The 15,231-nt window shown below is 39.5% G+C and overlaps 3 protein-coding genes across 3 annotated transcripts in view; 2 read left to right on the forward strand and 1 right to left on the reverse strand.

Moving 5' to 3' along the window:
- The window catches only part of LOC145764511 (ras-related protein Rab-7a-like), a 38,789-nt gene extending 35,482 nt beyond the window's left edge, over nucleotides 1-3,307 (reverse strand). Inside the window, exon 1 of the mRNA XM_082576129.1 lies at nucleotides 3,191-3,307. Within this exon, the coding sequence (XP_082432255.1) occupies nucleotides 3,191-3,243 (53 nt within the window). The 5' untranslated portion in view covers nucleotides 3,244-3,307. The remainder of the gene's footprint in view (nucleotides 1-3,190) is intronic.
- Nucleotides 3,308-6,043: 2,736 nt separating this feature from the next.
- On the forward strand, nucleotides 6,044-11,091 carry LOC145788536 (zinc finger SWIM domain-containing protein 3-like). The gene is made up of 5 exons (XM_082600297.1): nucleotides 6,044-6,294; nucleotides 6,931-7,045; nucleotides 7,613-7,841; nucleotides 9,058-10,425; nucleotides 10,698-11,091. Exons 1-5 carry the CDS (start codon nucleotides 6,044-6,046, stop codon nucleotides 10,883-10,885), a joined length of 2,151 nt encoding a protein of 716 aa, XP_082456423.1. The 3' UTR covers nucleotides 10,886-11,091.
- A 298-nt stretch (nucleotides 11,092-11,389) lies between these two features.
- Nucleotides 11,390-13,099, forward strand: LOC145765509 (uncharacterized). Its single transcript, XM_082577341.1, has 3 exons — nucleotides 11,390-11,545; nucleotides 11,701-11,853; nucleotides 12,012-13,099. The coding sequence occupies exons 1-3, from the start codon at nucleotides 11,506-11,508 to the stop codon at nucleotides 12,386-12,388; spliced, it is 570 nt and encodes a 189-aa protein (XP_082433467.1). The 5' UTR covers nucleotides 11,390-11,505; the 3' UTR covers nucleotides 12,389-13,099.
- Nucleotides 13,100-15,231: the final 2,132 nt, after the last annotated feature.

Raw genomic sequence — 15,231 nt, forward strand, 5'->3', positions numbered from 1 at the left:
CAAAATGTTTTGTTTAAGTGAAAAAATCACTCTAAGCAACCAATGTTAAAACGTGCACGCAAGAATTCATGGGAGCGTGACGTATCAAAAATTTGAACAGGTTGTTATTTTTCTGCATCAATGTGACGTTAGTTACTACTTTAAAACTGGGGTTTTTTTTCGGTCATTTATCGGTCATTGACCGATTTTTCAGCAAAATGTCCGAAAAAAATATAGTCAATTTGGTCAAAATAACCGAAAAAATATATAGTCAATTGACTAAAACAATGAAAACTATTAACCCTTTCGCTGCTATAGGTATGTCTAGTTCCTGTGCTAAGCCCTTGTTTAGGAAAAAATATGCATTTTCAAATGAATGTGCAAAAAGTACTACAAGAGCTTTTTTGAAAATTTCTTTTGTGTATTCGTTTTTAAAAAAGGTTGGACTAATAAAAACAGGCAAAATTTTAAAGTTTTGCGCAGTTAGATTGTCACGTGACGTCATGGCAGCCATTTTGGATTTTTTCATTTTTGTGAAATTGTGAAGAAAACGTTTTTTTTGTAATGAAATGTAGTTAGAAAGTCTTTTTTCTTACTAAATATGGATAAAGATACACAAAACGAAAAAAATCAATTACTGAATAACATTTAAAAAATGAAACTGGTAAAAAAAGTAATAAATTAAAAAAAAAAAATTTAGAAAAAAATATGCATTTCATAATGAATGTGAAAAAAATAAGCTCTTATTAGAGCTTTTTGAAAAATTTTTTTGTGTTTTAGATTTTAAAAAAGGTTGAACTAATAAAAAAAAGGAAAATTTAAAAATTTTACACAGATAGATTGTCACGTGACTTCGTGGCAGCCATTTTAGATGCTTCAATTTTTAGAAAAACTGTAAAAAAAAGTTTTTTTCTAGTAAAATGTTGTTGGAATGTCTTGTTGTTCACTGAAAATGGATAAAAATAAACAAAACGGACAAAAAGAACCATAGAATACCATGTAAAAAATGAAAGATAGCCTACATTGAAAAATAGTTATAGTTTGTAGGCTACATAGTGATTGTAGTCTTCTATCACATAGGCTAATGCTTTTCAATAAATGTTTTTGCTTTCTTTCACAGTACAAACTTCAGGCTGTTGAGTTTGGTGAGAGCAAAATTTAGACATTTACTCGTAGGCTATACGTCTAATGAATCTCTGTTTTTTTCATCAGGTGCAGCCAGGCCCGGATTTAGGGAGGGGGCAGAGGGTGTAGGTGCCCCGGGCCCCCCTTTTGAAGGGACCCCCGACGTAGAAAAAAATTTAATTTTGTGTTATTATTTTTTTTTCGGCCTTTAAAGTTTCTGCAAAATGCTGTGCAGTGCAGTGCTGGATTACTGCTACTGTACACGTAGAGGTGGTTTTTCGCGCCGACGGAGCTAAAAAAAATTTTGCACGGGGCCCCCCGATCTAAAAGTGCCTCCGGCTCCCCATCAGCTAAAGCCGGCCCTGGGTGCAGCTACAGAATAATCCAATTTTATGTGGTAAACCCTAAAACAATCTTTATCTGCATGCAGGCCTGGCTGGCTTGGACAGTCAGGGCAAACTTGGGCGGACCATAAATGCGGCTACTTGGGCGGACCATAAATGGAGTTCTGAATGGAAGTCAAGCGCCACCAGACTCTATTCGTTCAGCCCCGACGCCGACACACGCCCATCGGCCTAAGGCTACCAAGACAGGCATGGGTGCGCCTCAACCGTCTTCGAACTGGCGTCGGGCTTTTCCGCTCAACCATGCACCAACGGGGAATGGCCTCTTCCTCCTCCTGTGACTGTGGTGCCGAGGAACAAACCGCAGACCACATCATCAATGACTGTTCCATCTTCAAGCCATCTAATGGAGTGGAAGGTCTGCGTGTCATGGATGATGAAACCAAAGACTGGCTGCTCTCTAGTAGCCTTCCAGTGTAGTCCGGGAACATCGTAAATCTGGGGTGGTAAAAGAATAGACCCTCGGCCCCAGAGGCTCACACGACGACCACCCTCTTCATCATAATCAGGAGACACATCCATGGATCTATCGTCAAAATGTAAATCATAAAAATCATTCAAATCACATTCCCAATCACTCCCCGGGCTGTCATTGTCAACATGCGGAAACGAAACTTCTCTATCAGCAATATCAAAATTGTCCCCGCTGTCTGTGTCAGTAAAAATCTGACTTACCGCTTCCTCCGTATTGAATCGACTACCTCGCACATTGCTCCCCGACATTTTAAAGTTTGACGTTTTTAAACAGCTACAAATAACTTCTAGTGCATAGAAACAAGCCAAGCTGGCGCGTGCAAGTCAATAACTAGCTTTAACAAGGTTTTAACTGACTACCCGGTATTACCGGGTACACGCATTTCACCGACATGTTGCTATACCCGGTAACACCGGGTACACGCACTGAAAGGGTTAATACTACAAAAAGTGCTCAATGCCAAGCAAAAAGGCAAAGCAGAGCGAATTAAATCAAATATAGTAATAACTATATTTGATTTAGTCAATTGACTATATATGACCAAAAATGACCAAAATAAATAAAAAATGACCGAATTTTTTCAAGTCATTTTGGACAAATGACCGAAAAGTCTCGGCAAAAAAAAAAACCCAGCTTTAAAAAAATTATATCTTTGCTTCTGTAGAAAATCAGCAGCAAACGCCTTTTGTTACGTGTTTAGTATCGGCCAAATTTTGCCGATACGGATACTAAAAAAATGGCCGATATCACCGATACCGATATATCGGTATATCTCTAGTACCTACATAGAATAACAAGTTTCAATTAGTCAACTGGAGTGCTATAAAATTTTCCTCTTTCGGGTAATAAACTATAACATAGGATCAATTAGCAAAGCATAACGTTACTGAGAAGATGAAGAATCAATAGGCTAGCTTTGAATTAACAGTTAATTTGAACTAGGAAAGTAGGCTACCATTACCTACAGCTGGCACAAATTTTCTGTCCCATCAACTGATGTGGATATTTTGATTGATAGCTCATTTACACCCTAAAACAAGGAAATTGCCCCCAGGGGTAAATTTACCCCAGACATAAATGTTTTTTTTTTTAAACAAAATATTAAAACTGTCCAAATTTATTTAGTGAAAACAACAGTTTATTTTAACATCTTTTAAAATAAAACAAACTAATTCATCAGAAATGTTCATATCATGCCAAAACTTACAATTGATCTCCCAGCATTATAACATCCAAGGTAACCATTTCATCAGAAGCCATTGAAAAGTTTAATCAAACTTTAACAAACTCTAAAACACGTGAATTAAATAGCTGAACAACTAATAAATCTTGCTTTTATAAATGATAAAATAAATTGACTACCGGTAATCATAATTTTTCCAGCATCACAATGTGACCACACAACTCCCATGGCATACAATCACGGAATAGCCCATTTAGGCAAACCCAATTCGGAGAACCTAATTTGGAAAAATTCCATTTCGGAAATAGCTTTTTTTTCGAAGAAAAACGATTCGGAAAATTTTCAAGAATTTGTAAGGATTATTTAGGTGGCGGTTTTTGTGCTTACCATCCATAGCCATGCAAGACGTTAAACAATAGGCTAATTAACTTAGTCTTAGCCTATAACTTATGTGCCTATAACTTGTGTGCCTATAACTTGTGTGCCCCCCTTAAAGCATCGACTGGCGAGATCCTTACAGACAAGGACAAGCAGATGGCACACTGGGTGGAACATTACCTGGGACTATATTCAACAGAAAACTCAGTCTCTCAAGACGTGCTAGACAACATTGAAGATCTACCTGTTATCGCAGAGCTTGATGCAGAACCTACTTTAGAAGAACTGAGTAAAGCCATTGACTCTATGCAAAGTGGGAAAGCACCGGGAGAGGATAACATTCCAGCTGAGGTCATAAAGTGTGGGAAACCTGTCCTGCTAAAACCACTGCACGAGTTACTGCGTCTTTGTTGGAAAGAGGGCCAAGTACCGCAGTCCATGCGCAACTCCAAAATCATTACTCTGTACAAAAACAAGAGGCATCGCACTGATTGCAACAGCTACAGAGGCATCTCTCTTCTTAGCATCGTGGGAAAAGTCTTTGCCAAAGTGGTCCTTAGGCGCCTTCAGGTATTGGCCGACAGGGTCTACCCTGAATCTCAGTGCGGGTTCCGCGCCCGGAGGTCCACAACAGACATGATTTTCTCCGTACGACAGGTTCAAGAGAAGTGCCGTGAGCAGCAGAGGCCGTTATACATCGCCTTTATTGACCTGACGAAGGCTTTTGACCTTGTCAGCAGGAGAGGCCTGTTTCAGCTACTGCAGAAGATTGGCTGTCCCCCACAGCTGCTTAGCATCATCATCTCCTTCCACAAGGACATGCAGGGTGTGGTCAGCTACGACCGTGTGAAACAAGGATGTGTCCTTGCGCCGACTTTGTTTAAGAGTTTCTTCTCTCTGTTGCTGAACTTTGCATTCGGTCACTGTTCTTAAACGATATGATTCATTATATGCTCATGTTTTCCCAGCTGGTCTTGATTCAATATTCTACAAAACCTTATATATACAATTCGATTTCGAAGCTACTGTTCCATCCATCATTATATTTTATTGATACAGTTATAATGTCTGATGCTGCAATGTAAGATGACTGATGACAGGCAGCACCTTGACTGGTTAACCGCAAGGTTGTTCGGTGCTGCCAGACCTTTCTATTGCCATATTTTGATTTGTATGTAATTGTGTTTCTTTATATCGAGTCGTATTAGAAAGGCAAATAAACAATATCTCTCTCTCTCTCTCTCACTCCACACAAGGAGTCCACCTACACACCCGCAGTGATGGGAAACTGTTCAACCTGGCTCGACTGAGAGCCAAGACAAAAGGTTTGTACAGTGCTGATCAGAGAACTGTTATTTGCCGACGACACAGCACTGTCAGCACACGTCGAGCACGAGCTGCAGCAGTTGCTCAACCAGTTTGCACACGCCTGTAGGGAATTCGCACGGACCATTAAAACTGGACTACTACTACATCAGTATCAAGAAAGCGGCAGACTATGCACTGAATAATGTGAAGGTTTTTTGTGTAAGGTACCAAAAAATTTTTACAAAATAGCAATTGAAAATCAATCCCTTTCCTACCTACAGTAACTGGCAAACCGGTTGCTTTTTTTACATTCAACGTCTGCAGAATTTATAATAATAATTCGCCACTCGCCAGTCAGTCCTTCCGTTTTCCTGGATGAAAATGAATACAGCATTGCTGTAACAACAGTCAAAGCTGCTCATGGTCAGCGGTAAAATCAATCTTCATGCCGAATCAAAAAAATAATGTCTTTTTTTTCCGTAATAAACCAAAACTTTATCAACATTTTCAAAGGCTTGTCGGATTCTACCAATTATTCAATTCTGCCAACTCAAAATTCACTGGCAAAGGCTATTTGACCGGCGTCGGTCTTTGAATCTGAAACACTATTTGACCGGTCATGACGTCACTATATAGGCATTTTTTTTTCTCTTTCAAAGCAAAAGACGAGAAGAGTGCCTATATAACTTCTAAATTCAACACCTATGTTCAGCTGATTCTGTGGCGCGTAGCCGTAGGATACGTATCGGGTTGGTGCTCCAGAGGTAATGAGTTCGATACTACGCGAAAGCGTTTTTTTTTTAAATTTTAACTAAATTTTGAGCCAAAGTGACTCAATCGTTAGGCTGCTGCATTTTTGTGGTCAATTTTTAATTTGAGTAGCCTACAGCCCATTTTTTTATGTCTTTTCAAATATGAGTAATAAAGTTAGAGTTTTTTTAATTCGAAGTGGCTATTCTTACAACATATTGTAAAACTAGCCTCTGAAGCTATTCTTACAAGCACCACTCAAGCAAGACGTTGTTTACTCGAGCAAGACCTTAATGCGCTCAGGCGTTTCATCCGACGACGCTCATACGTAATTTCGCGCGCATGCGTATTGGCTTGTGCTGCACACTTGATCGCAGAGTGGACCGCGGTAGTTGCTGATTTTGCTGATCGAAACTACACGTCAATGAATCCATCGTCATCATGATTACGAAGGGAGCATTATATTACAGTTTTGAGACACTTTCTTCGGCTATTAAGCAATGGGAAAAAGAAAACTTTGTCAATGTTTATGTGAGAAATTCCATAACAATTGAACGCGCAAAACGACGTCTAGCACTTACATCCACAAAAACCTGGAATGAACAGTTGAAGTATCGTACAATACAGTATGCTTGTGTGCATGGAGGAAAAACACCCAAATCATGTAGTCAAGGAAAAAGACCAAATCAAAGGTAAGTAATGATGGTTTTGTCCTTGGTGCCCATAGGTTGAGCTACTCATGTAGCCTATATGCATAAGTTTTGCTAATAGATTGAGTTTTGCATAAGTGCAAATTGCCTACATTCCTTATGAATGCTGAGAACTTAGCAAAATGCATATATTCTGCTGAACCATTCCCGCATGCTGTCTATTGTAATTTCCATTGAATTGTCATGCCCAGAATTATTCCTAAGTTGCATTGAATTACCGTAGGCTACCCATTAGTTTTGTCAATTTCCCCATAAGTTACGTCGAATTTCTCATCAGCACAATTTGTCGAATTACCCGTAAGTCTCATGGAATTATCCATAAAGACATGTCTTATGGGTCTTCAACGCAGCTTTTTGGCAATTTGACGTGACTTGTGGGTAAATCGACTAGATTTATGAGAATGCTTGGCTGAACTTGTGGTAATTCAACGTGACTTTATGGGTAATCCAGCCGGACTTATGGGTAATTCAGGTGGGCTTATAGGTAATTGGATGCAACTTATGGGCAATTCGACATGACTTGCAGGTAGGCTACTTCAACGTGAGTTATGGCTAATTCAAGTGTACTTATGGGTGATTCAACACGGCCTATGTCACCTCATCTTTGTTGTTTTTCAGTACTTTTATAAAAGGTTGTCCATTTGGAATCAAAGTAAATGCGACGTCAGATGGAAAAGCGCTATGCATCACTGAGATTAGTAATGTCAATGATCATAATCATGATTTCAATGAAGTAAGTGGAAATAACCCTTTGTAGTAGTCATAGCCTTTGAGCTATGGTCACACTAGCTCTGTATATGATGAGGCTTTCATCAGAAATTATGTGAAGGATAAAAAAGAGCAATAACATTAGGGGGGGGGGGTTAATCGGCTTTTTTTTTTCAAATTCAATTTTAACCGAGGTTTTAGGATACAACAGTACATTCTAAGAACTCTAGTAAAAAAAATTTGAAATTTCCGTCCAAAACCCCCCTCTATCCAAAAAATTACTTTCCGTGTACAATTGCATTTTGATTATGACACTTGAAGTTCAAATATTGTTTGCTACTGTACTAAATCACGTTAAAAATGTTGCAAGACAGATTTTCTGATCTTGACTTCATCGTAAGACACGGTAAAGTGGTCATTTCACTTTGCGCGCATTACTACGCACATGCTGAATATGACCAGTTTGTGCGAAACTGGTCATATTCAAGCCGTCGATTCACCAAACCTGGTGATCTTGCCCATCTCTGTGGGTTGGACACCTGTCAAATGATATGTCGTTTTCTTGATTATGTGCATATAAATTATTTTTCAGAATGCATTTAATTTGATGCCTAAACAACGAAGATTAAATGAAACAGAAAGCAGTGTGATCGGAGAAATGCTTGCCACCAAAGCAAATAAAAAGTTGGTACAAAAGCACATTGCAGCTTCTACAGGAAAAACAGTTATTCTTAAAGATCTGCATAATATTGCCGCAAAACAGAGACCTTTGTATGAAAACACCTATGATGAACTTATTAATGAAATGAAGAAAGAAAAAGGTTAGTCGACAGACAAAACTTTTTTGTCTGTTATACAAGATATGTTCATGCTAAATAGTAGAGATGACTTTCCATGTGCAGTATGATAAGTAGTGATAGAATGAGCTCCGGTTCCGGTCAAATTCTGGCTCCGTGCTGGAGGTGATGTGACTCCGGCCTAGAGCCGGAGGTGTGTGTGCAAGCTGTGGTCAGGGTCATGACCTTGGATAAATCTTTTTTTTTTTGCATCATTGTAGTACTGCAGCAATGCAAGAATAGGCTACCAGGTTGCCTGTAACATTGGTCAACACCGCAGGCGTATTTGCAATCTATAGGTCGCTGCTGCAGATTCATTGTCACATGATATTGTGTGTGAGCATTCTTCTTGAACCATTTCAGATATAATGTCAATTAAGCAATTCGCGATTGACCTCTCGCTGTAATGGTTTAGACTGCAGATGAATTATTTCGATGACGTGGGTTCAATTCCCCCCATTGCTAGTTCAATTTAAAGTGTTGACCGCCTGGTTTACCGGTCAATAGACTTCGTCTACTGCAGCGAACTGCGGATTACCAGTACGCACATCATAGTAGGCTACACAAGAAAAATATCTAATTTTCAGACGTTTTTCTATTCAGAAAACGTTTGTCTAGTATAACCAACACAGAACCCTACAACGTGTGGAAAATTTGCAACATTGAGCTATAAAGGGTCAATTGAGAGTATTTTTTGCTTCATTTTCTTCACAAGAATTCATTCTACTTTCCCAACCTCATGCTCCAAAAATTTTTGTTGCAACATAAGGCGCTATGGGGATTGTAAGATTGAAAGCGGGATCAAGGAATTCAATCAAAGGTCTTCAATATCTTGAAACAATTCTACATTGAGTGGATAGAAATAGAAAACATTGCTAAATTTGAAATCTACGTAAAAGTTTACTCCTAATGGATCCTTTTAACGGACCCTAAGCATTGCCATGTGGCATCTGCCGCATCTTTTAGAGAATTGGGTGAGAGTGGTATACAACCGCTCAGTTGGAACATTGATTATATGATGTAAATATTACCAAAGGCATAAACATCCTTCCTCTGGCCAATAATTAGAATAACATAGAATAGAAAACAAATTTCACTAAAAGTTGATGTTTTTGCTTTTAAATCTGATGTAGTCTGGCCCAGGATTGCCAAGATTCTTGCTTTGTAGGGTATACTAATCCTCAGTTTATTTTCATTTTAGGTGTCGCAGTAGATGTGTTTGCAGATGATGACAAACAATTGCAGGCGATATACTTTCAAACGAAAGACATGCGGGAAACCTTTGCGGCATATCCCGAAATGCTGCTGATTGATGCAACCTACAAACTTAATGACTTGAGAATGCCATTATATGTTATGCTGAATGTTGATGGCTTAGGTCAGAGGGAAATTGTGTGTCTGTGGCTTGTAGCCACTGAAGACAAACTGACTATCAGCAAGCTGTTAACTCAGTTTAAACTCCACAATCCAGCTTGGGATAAAGTGGAGGTTGTAATGGCTGACAAAGACATGACAGAGCGGGATGCCATGATGAAAATGCTACCTACTGCAAAAATTTTAATTTGCTATTTTCATACCCTTTGCACTTTTCGTACAGAAGTTTCCATGGAAAAATTAGGCATTTCTTCAGCCCAAAGGCAGGTATCACTTGAAATTTTAGGAAAACTGGCAAATGCCAAAAATGAGTCAGCTTATAAGTTAATGTATAACCAATTCGTTGAAACAGTCCCAATTGCTGTCACAACATATTATAACGATAACTGGCATGCTATTCGACATCAATGGGTGGATGGACTGAGCAACTTAAAAGCTAATTTTTTGAACATAACTAATAATCGACTGGAATCCATCAATGGAAAGTTGAAAAGTGTCATAACAAGATACTCAGGAATGACCATGTTTTTTAAAGATCTGATGGCATGTATCCAATCTCTTTCCACCGAACGTGACCACAAAGCGTCAAATGCTTTCCTTAAGGTTCCAATGGATGCGATTTCAAGTGTGGCAGAGAGACAATACCAACAGCTACTGACACCATTTGCATATATTCATGTGCAACAACAATTCAAGTTAGCGGAAAAGGTTGTCATGTCAGAGATTTTGAATGATTCTGCCATAGTAAAATCTCGTGTCCATGGGGAATTGGCAGTCACAACAACAGCATGTCCTTGTGGATTCACATCATCAATGCTGCTACCTTGTAGGCATGTCTTGGCAGTTAGAAGGCAGCTCCATATGTCAGAGTACAATCCCAATCTTTGTTCAGAACGGTGGACAATGCAATATTTTCTTAAATCCCATCGCCTGACAAGAAACTCACTGGACAACGGTCCTGCATCCACATTACCAGCTGTTGAGATTCTTAACAAGCCTCAAAGAAGATGTGTTTTATCAGAACAGCAAAAGTATCGCCGGGTTCAAGATATTTCCCAGAAGATTGCGTTAATGATATCTGAACAAGGAATGGATGAATTCCAATACAACCTGGATAATTTACGACAAATTGCAGAGTTCTTGCAGGAAGGAAAGAAATTCCAAGTTGTGAACTTTTTGGGTCAAACTCAGAAAGGTAGGCCTATAATTATATGCTAGCACTATTTACTAAATCAGAAAAGCTAGACTACTTTTTCAAATATCTGAAGAGATATGGGTTAGTTACTGCAACTTGCGTCGTGATTTTGCACTTTTGCAGTCAATTCTTTTTTGAGCAATGATTTTTATGGCGTTGAGCTATCCAATAGGTGGGCTAATATGTACTGCATGCGCACTAATTTACGATTATACAAGGTTGCAGATGCTCAGTAATTCTGCTTTTGTGAACAACTGCATGATCCTTTTCAGGCACTGATACTGGAAGTGCTGCTGCAACATCTTCCAGCAATGATCCTGGAATTGCATTTCCTACGGTCTCAAACAGTACTTTACAGCACACACCCGGTGACGTCTTGTCGACCGTTGATACCAGTGCGATTATGATGCAGACTCCGTCCAGTTTTGTTCAGTCTTTTACAAGTATGTGCTGTTTCTGAAAGCTTCATTTCTGATTAGTTGTCTTTTTTTTCTTGCATTGCATGCTGCGCTTACACTACGTTTCATGTTTCTTAAGATTATAGCACGGTCTGCATTATTTGATAACTAATAAGTTTATTGACAGGTGATGCAGCATTCTGCAAATAATCATCGAGAAACACCTAGCAGATTTTGATAGATACTGGATTGGTTGGCATTCGGTAACCACGCCAGAAGCATGTTTTGGCTGCAACAAAATCTTGTTTTCAAAAGGTTAATGTAGATTTGTTGACACCTCAAGTGCTCGCTTCCAACTCAAAATACGGTATACCACAATATCTACTGCCAGTGCACGTATTTACGATTATACTACATTATGTTCCGCCCAGGACCGTAACCTCGTCAGTTTGGTCCCCATTGCAACAGTGCAACATATCCAATAATTGTCCAGTAAAGACTCGTGCAACGCTTCTATTGTTTCTTCATTGCTCAGAGGTGATCCTTTTCAGGCACTGATACTGGAAGTGCTGCTGCAACATCTTCCAGCAATGATCCTGGAATTGCACTTCCTACAGTCTCAAGTAGTAGTTCACAGCACACACCCGGTGACGTCTTGTCGACCGTTGATACCAGTGCGATTATGATGCAGACACCGTCCAGTTCTATTCAGTCTTTTACAAGTATGTGCTGTTTCTGAAACATTCATTTCTGATTAGTTGTTTTTTTCTTGCATTGCATAATGCACTATGTTTATTAATTTTTTAATAAAAACGTTGAAATAGTGATGTTTTCTACGTTGTAGCTTATATTCGATTCTCGTTGTGTTTATTAACAGATGATGCAGGATCAATTAAATTTCCACCAAAGATGACGAAACGTGGCAGGCCAAAAGGAGCTGGATTGACAGTCATTGGGTTACCACGCAAGAGACAAAAAAAGAGCGGACCAATTCCATTCAGACTGAAGTCGTCTTTTCAGAAAGAAGCAGGTTTGTTGCATTTATGTTTGTGTGACTTCATTTTTGTTATAGCCTACGTTAGTTTAAAAAACTACACTTTGACTTCTGTGGGCCTGCCTAGCCGATAGGCTACGTCAAAGCGTACGTAGGCTACATCAAACAAAGTCACCCATGGTCATATTTTTCAGCAATACTCAGTTGGTTTGTCGATTCTGAGGTAATAGAAGAGGTCTTGCGTCCATTCAGCGATCGACTGATCGAAGAAAATGAAATTGAAACATTGCCCGAAAGAATTCCAATGAAGTGTTTAGATGAAAACATTGCCATTGCTTCTGTGCGAAGACATTTTTCTTTTGACGGTTGGAAGTTGATGGAGAACCTACTGACCACTTTGCGAAATAAAGGCCGCTGGTTGTGCACCTCCTGTTTTTTAGATCTTGATGCAGGCGACAGCAGCATGTGCGACTCGTGTCTGGATTGGCACCATCTGAGATGTCTTGGTAGAACAATGCCGCCAAAAACGAAGTCTTGGTTCTGCAGGAAATGCAACCTTATGGAGAAGTGACATTGAATGTTCAGGTGATACTGCAATCTCGGTTTGTCAATCAAACCAAGGATATGTAAACCGTGACCTACGAAAAGACTTATTGGCCTTGACGCGTTATGCTTGAAACTTGTAACATTTGATAAAAATCGTTTCTTCAATGGTCCTCACATAAAACGCTAACGATGTGTTCTTGAATGACTAATGAGTCCAATCCTGGCATTAAAAGTTCTGATTCATTAGGACATTTAACATTCTTTGGGAGAGCTGGCTGAAAGTCATGGACTAGTACAGGTTTGTAATGTAGTTGCTGCAATATACTACGGTCCAACAAGACCTTCAACAGTTCACCAATATTCAACTATTTTACTGTTTCCAACTTCACACAATTAGTATATGTTGAACTCTTTCATAGCAAATGGTAATACAGAACTTGAAAATAGCAAGTAAAAGGTAGCTCGAAGCTGCAGTTGTTTTTTTTGACTGACTCACCAGGAGCTGTCATCAGAATAAAACAAACCTAAATGTGGTGAAATAGTCTATTTATAGTAGAAGGAAAGAAGAAAAACTGGAGCTTCAAACTATCAGCTACCTTATACTCGCTAAATCCAGATTTGTTGCATGTGTGTAGTATTTACATTTCTTCACTGTAATCTTAGGCTATGGCATAAATGCTTTGATTTCTTATGGCAAAAAATGGGTGATGAAGATCCATAAGTTTATAACAATAAAAAATCAATTGTTTATTGTTGAAGTGGTTGGCTTCAGTTGAAGATGCCATGAGATCCATTGAAGAGTACGAAGCAAAAGCAGGAACGAAGCTTGTTGTTCAGAAACGAGCATACGCTGTTAATGTTGATTTTTAACATCCTGTCATTGTAATTCACTAGTGTAATAAGTGTTGATATTCATACTACAATAATAAGCCTTTTCTTTGTTGACAAAGATTCTGAAAAGGTTTCTGCAAAGCACAGTGTTTTCACCAAAGTAGAGGTTAGGCATCATAAAAGAGGAAACGGTTTACTAACTGCAAAAAATGCTATAAACATATGTAAATGTGTTCTGTTTCATCAACTTTTCATCTCGTTTCTTAAAGACACGCAGTTTTCAGGTGTAAAAGCTTTGTTGATTCAAAGTTAGCCTAGCCTACTTCACTGACCTCTTTTGTATTTTTTCCATCTAGTTTGCCAAATCCATACGCCTATGTGGTGTTATTGATTGGACCAAGTGACATGTCCAGCAGTAACCAAAGGCAGGGTTTGGGTCACAACCAATGTTTGTTTTGAGACAATTTATTTTTTACCATATTCACGTAGTAGGCTTGGTGGTTTTCAATGTTACGTAGTCTACAGTACCGTATATTATTTCTGTAGGCTACTATCATAAGATGGGATGATCATAAGATCATAAGATGATCATAAGATCTCCGACACCAGCCACCATCCAACCGGAATGCATTTGCCCAGGAAGGCCTGGGTGCGGCTCAACCGCCTTCGTACTGGCGTCGGACTATTTCGCTTCAACATGCACAAATGGGGGATGGCTCCATCCGCGATCTGTGAGTGTGGCATGGAGGAACAAACCGCAGACCACACCATCTGTAACTGCGCCATCTACCATGCGCCAAATGGTGTGCGTGGACTGCGTGAACTGGATGACGAATCAATTCAATGGCTGCTCGACACCTGCCCAAACATTTAAACCGCGTCGCCGCCACTGCCCAAGGGTGGTAAAAGGCAGAGCCCCTCGACCCTTGAAGTGGCGAAGAACAAGGTTCAAACGAAGAAGAAGAAGAAGATAAGATGAAAATTTAGTTGATTGTAACTCATCTTAGATGAAGAGAATACGATTGTTGCATCGTTACGGCCAAGGCATTTGCCTCTTGGATGCAACTTACAAGACGTCCAAGTATTCCCTTCCTCTATTTTTTCTTTGCGTCAGAACGAATGTTGGTTACCAGGTTGTTGCTACGTTTATTATCCAAAATGAACAAGCTTCGGACATAGCAGAAGCACTTTCTGTTGTAAAAGGGTGGTCAGAAAACTGGAACTCTTCGTTTTTCATGACCGATAAATGTGAGGCGGAAATCAAGGCCATCGAAAGCGTTTTTTCAAGTTAGTGAATTGCATTAACATTTTCGTTGCTTGTGTGCTGTCTCCATTGCTCACGCATTTGTGTCGTCACTGTTAAGTTGCTACTGTACTTTACCACTCAGTGCCCACGACTTCTTGTTCCGCAGATTGCTACGTGTTACTCTGTGCCTTTCATCGCGAACAAGCCTGGGAAAGGTGGATGAGGAAAAGTGACAATGGCGTTCGCGATGATAAAGCAATTGTGCTGACATACTGGACGCAATGAAGAAAGCAACTACATAGAACAGACTTGTTTGCAATCAAACCAGGCGACAATGAGCGATTGGCAAACGCGATACCCCCCTATTCAGGGATAATATGCGTGTCTGTGACCGCAGGGGACCTGGAGCCGAGTTGTTTTGCACGTTGATAGCACCATGCAGTTGCAAGCAAAGTGGGGCGTGTTGTCACAGCACGATTTCCATGTGATAACCTAAGCGTATAACCACAAGTTTTCAATGGAAGGCATAGTTTTCAGTTCTCTTTCGTACAAGCAGTGAAGGTTAATAAATTTGTCACCACAGCAGAAATTATGAGGAGTACCATTGAATTTTGGGCAAAATCAGGTTTTATAACTAAACTAAAAAATGGTCTGGCAAACTAAGGGCTATGATCATAACTGATCAGAAAAGGTACCATTCGTTAGCTTTAAGCCTGTTCTTTTCATCATACCAAACAGATAAGACATGCAAGTAGAGATGTACACATGGTTGTTGAAACCACGTGATTTCA

This window comes from Aplidium turbinatum, chromosome 2, assembly GCF_918807975.1.
Source record: "Aplidium turbinatum chromosome 2, kaAplTurb1.1, whole genome shotgun sequence".
NCBI lineage: Eukaryota > Metazoa > Chordata > Ascidiacea > Aplousobranchia > Polyclinidae > Aplidium > Aplidium turbinatum.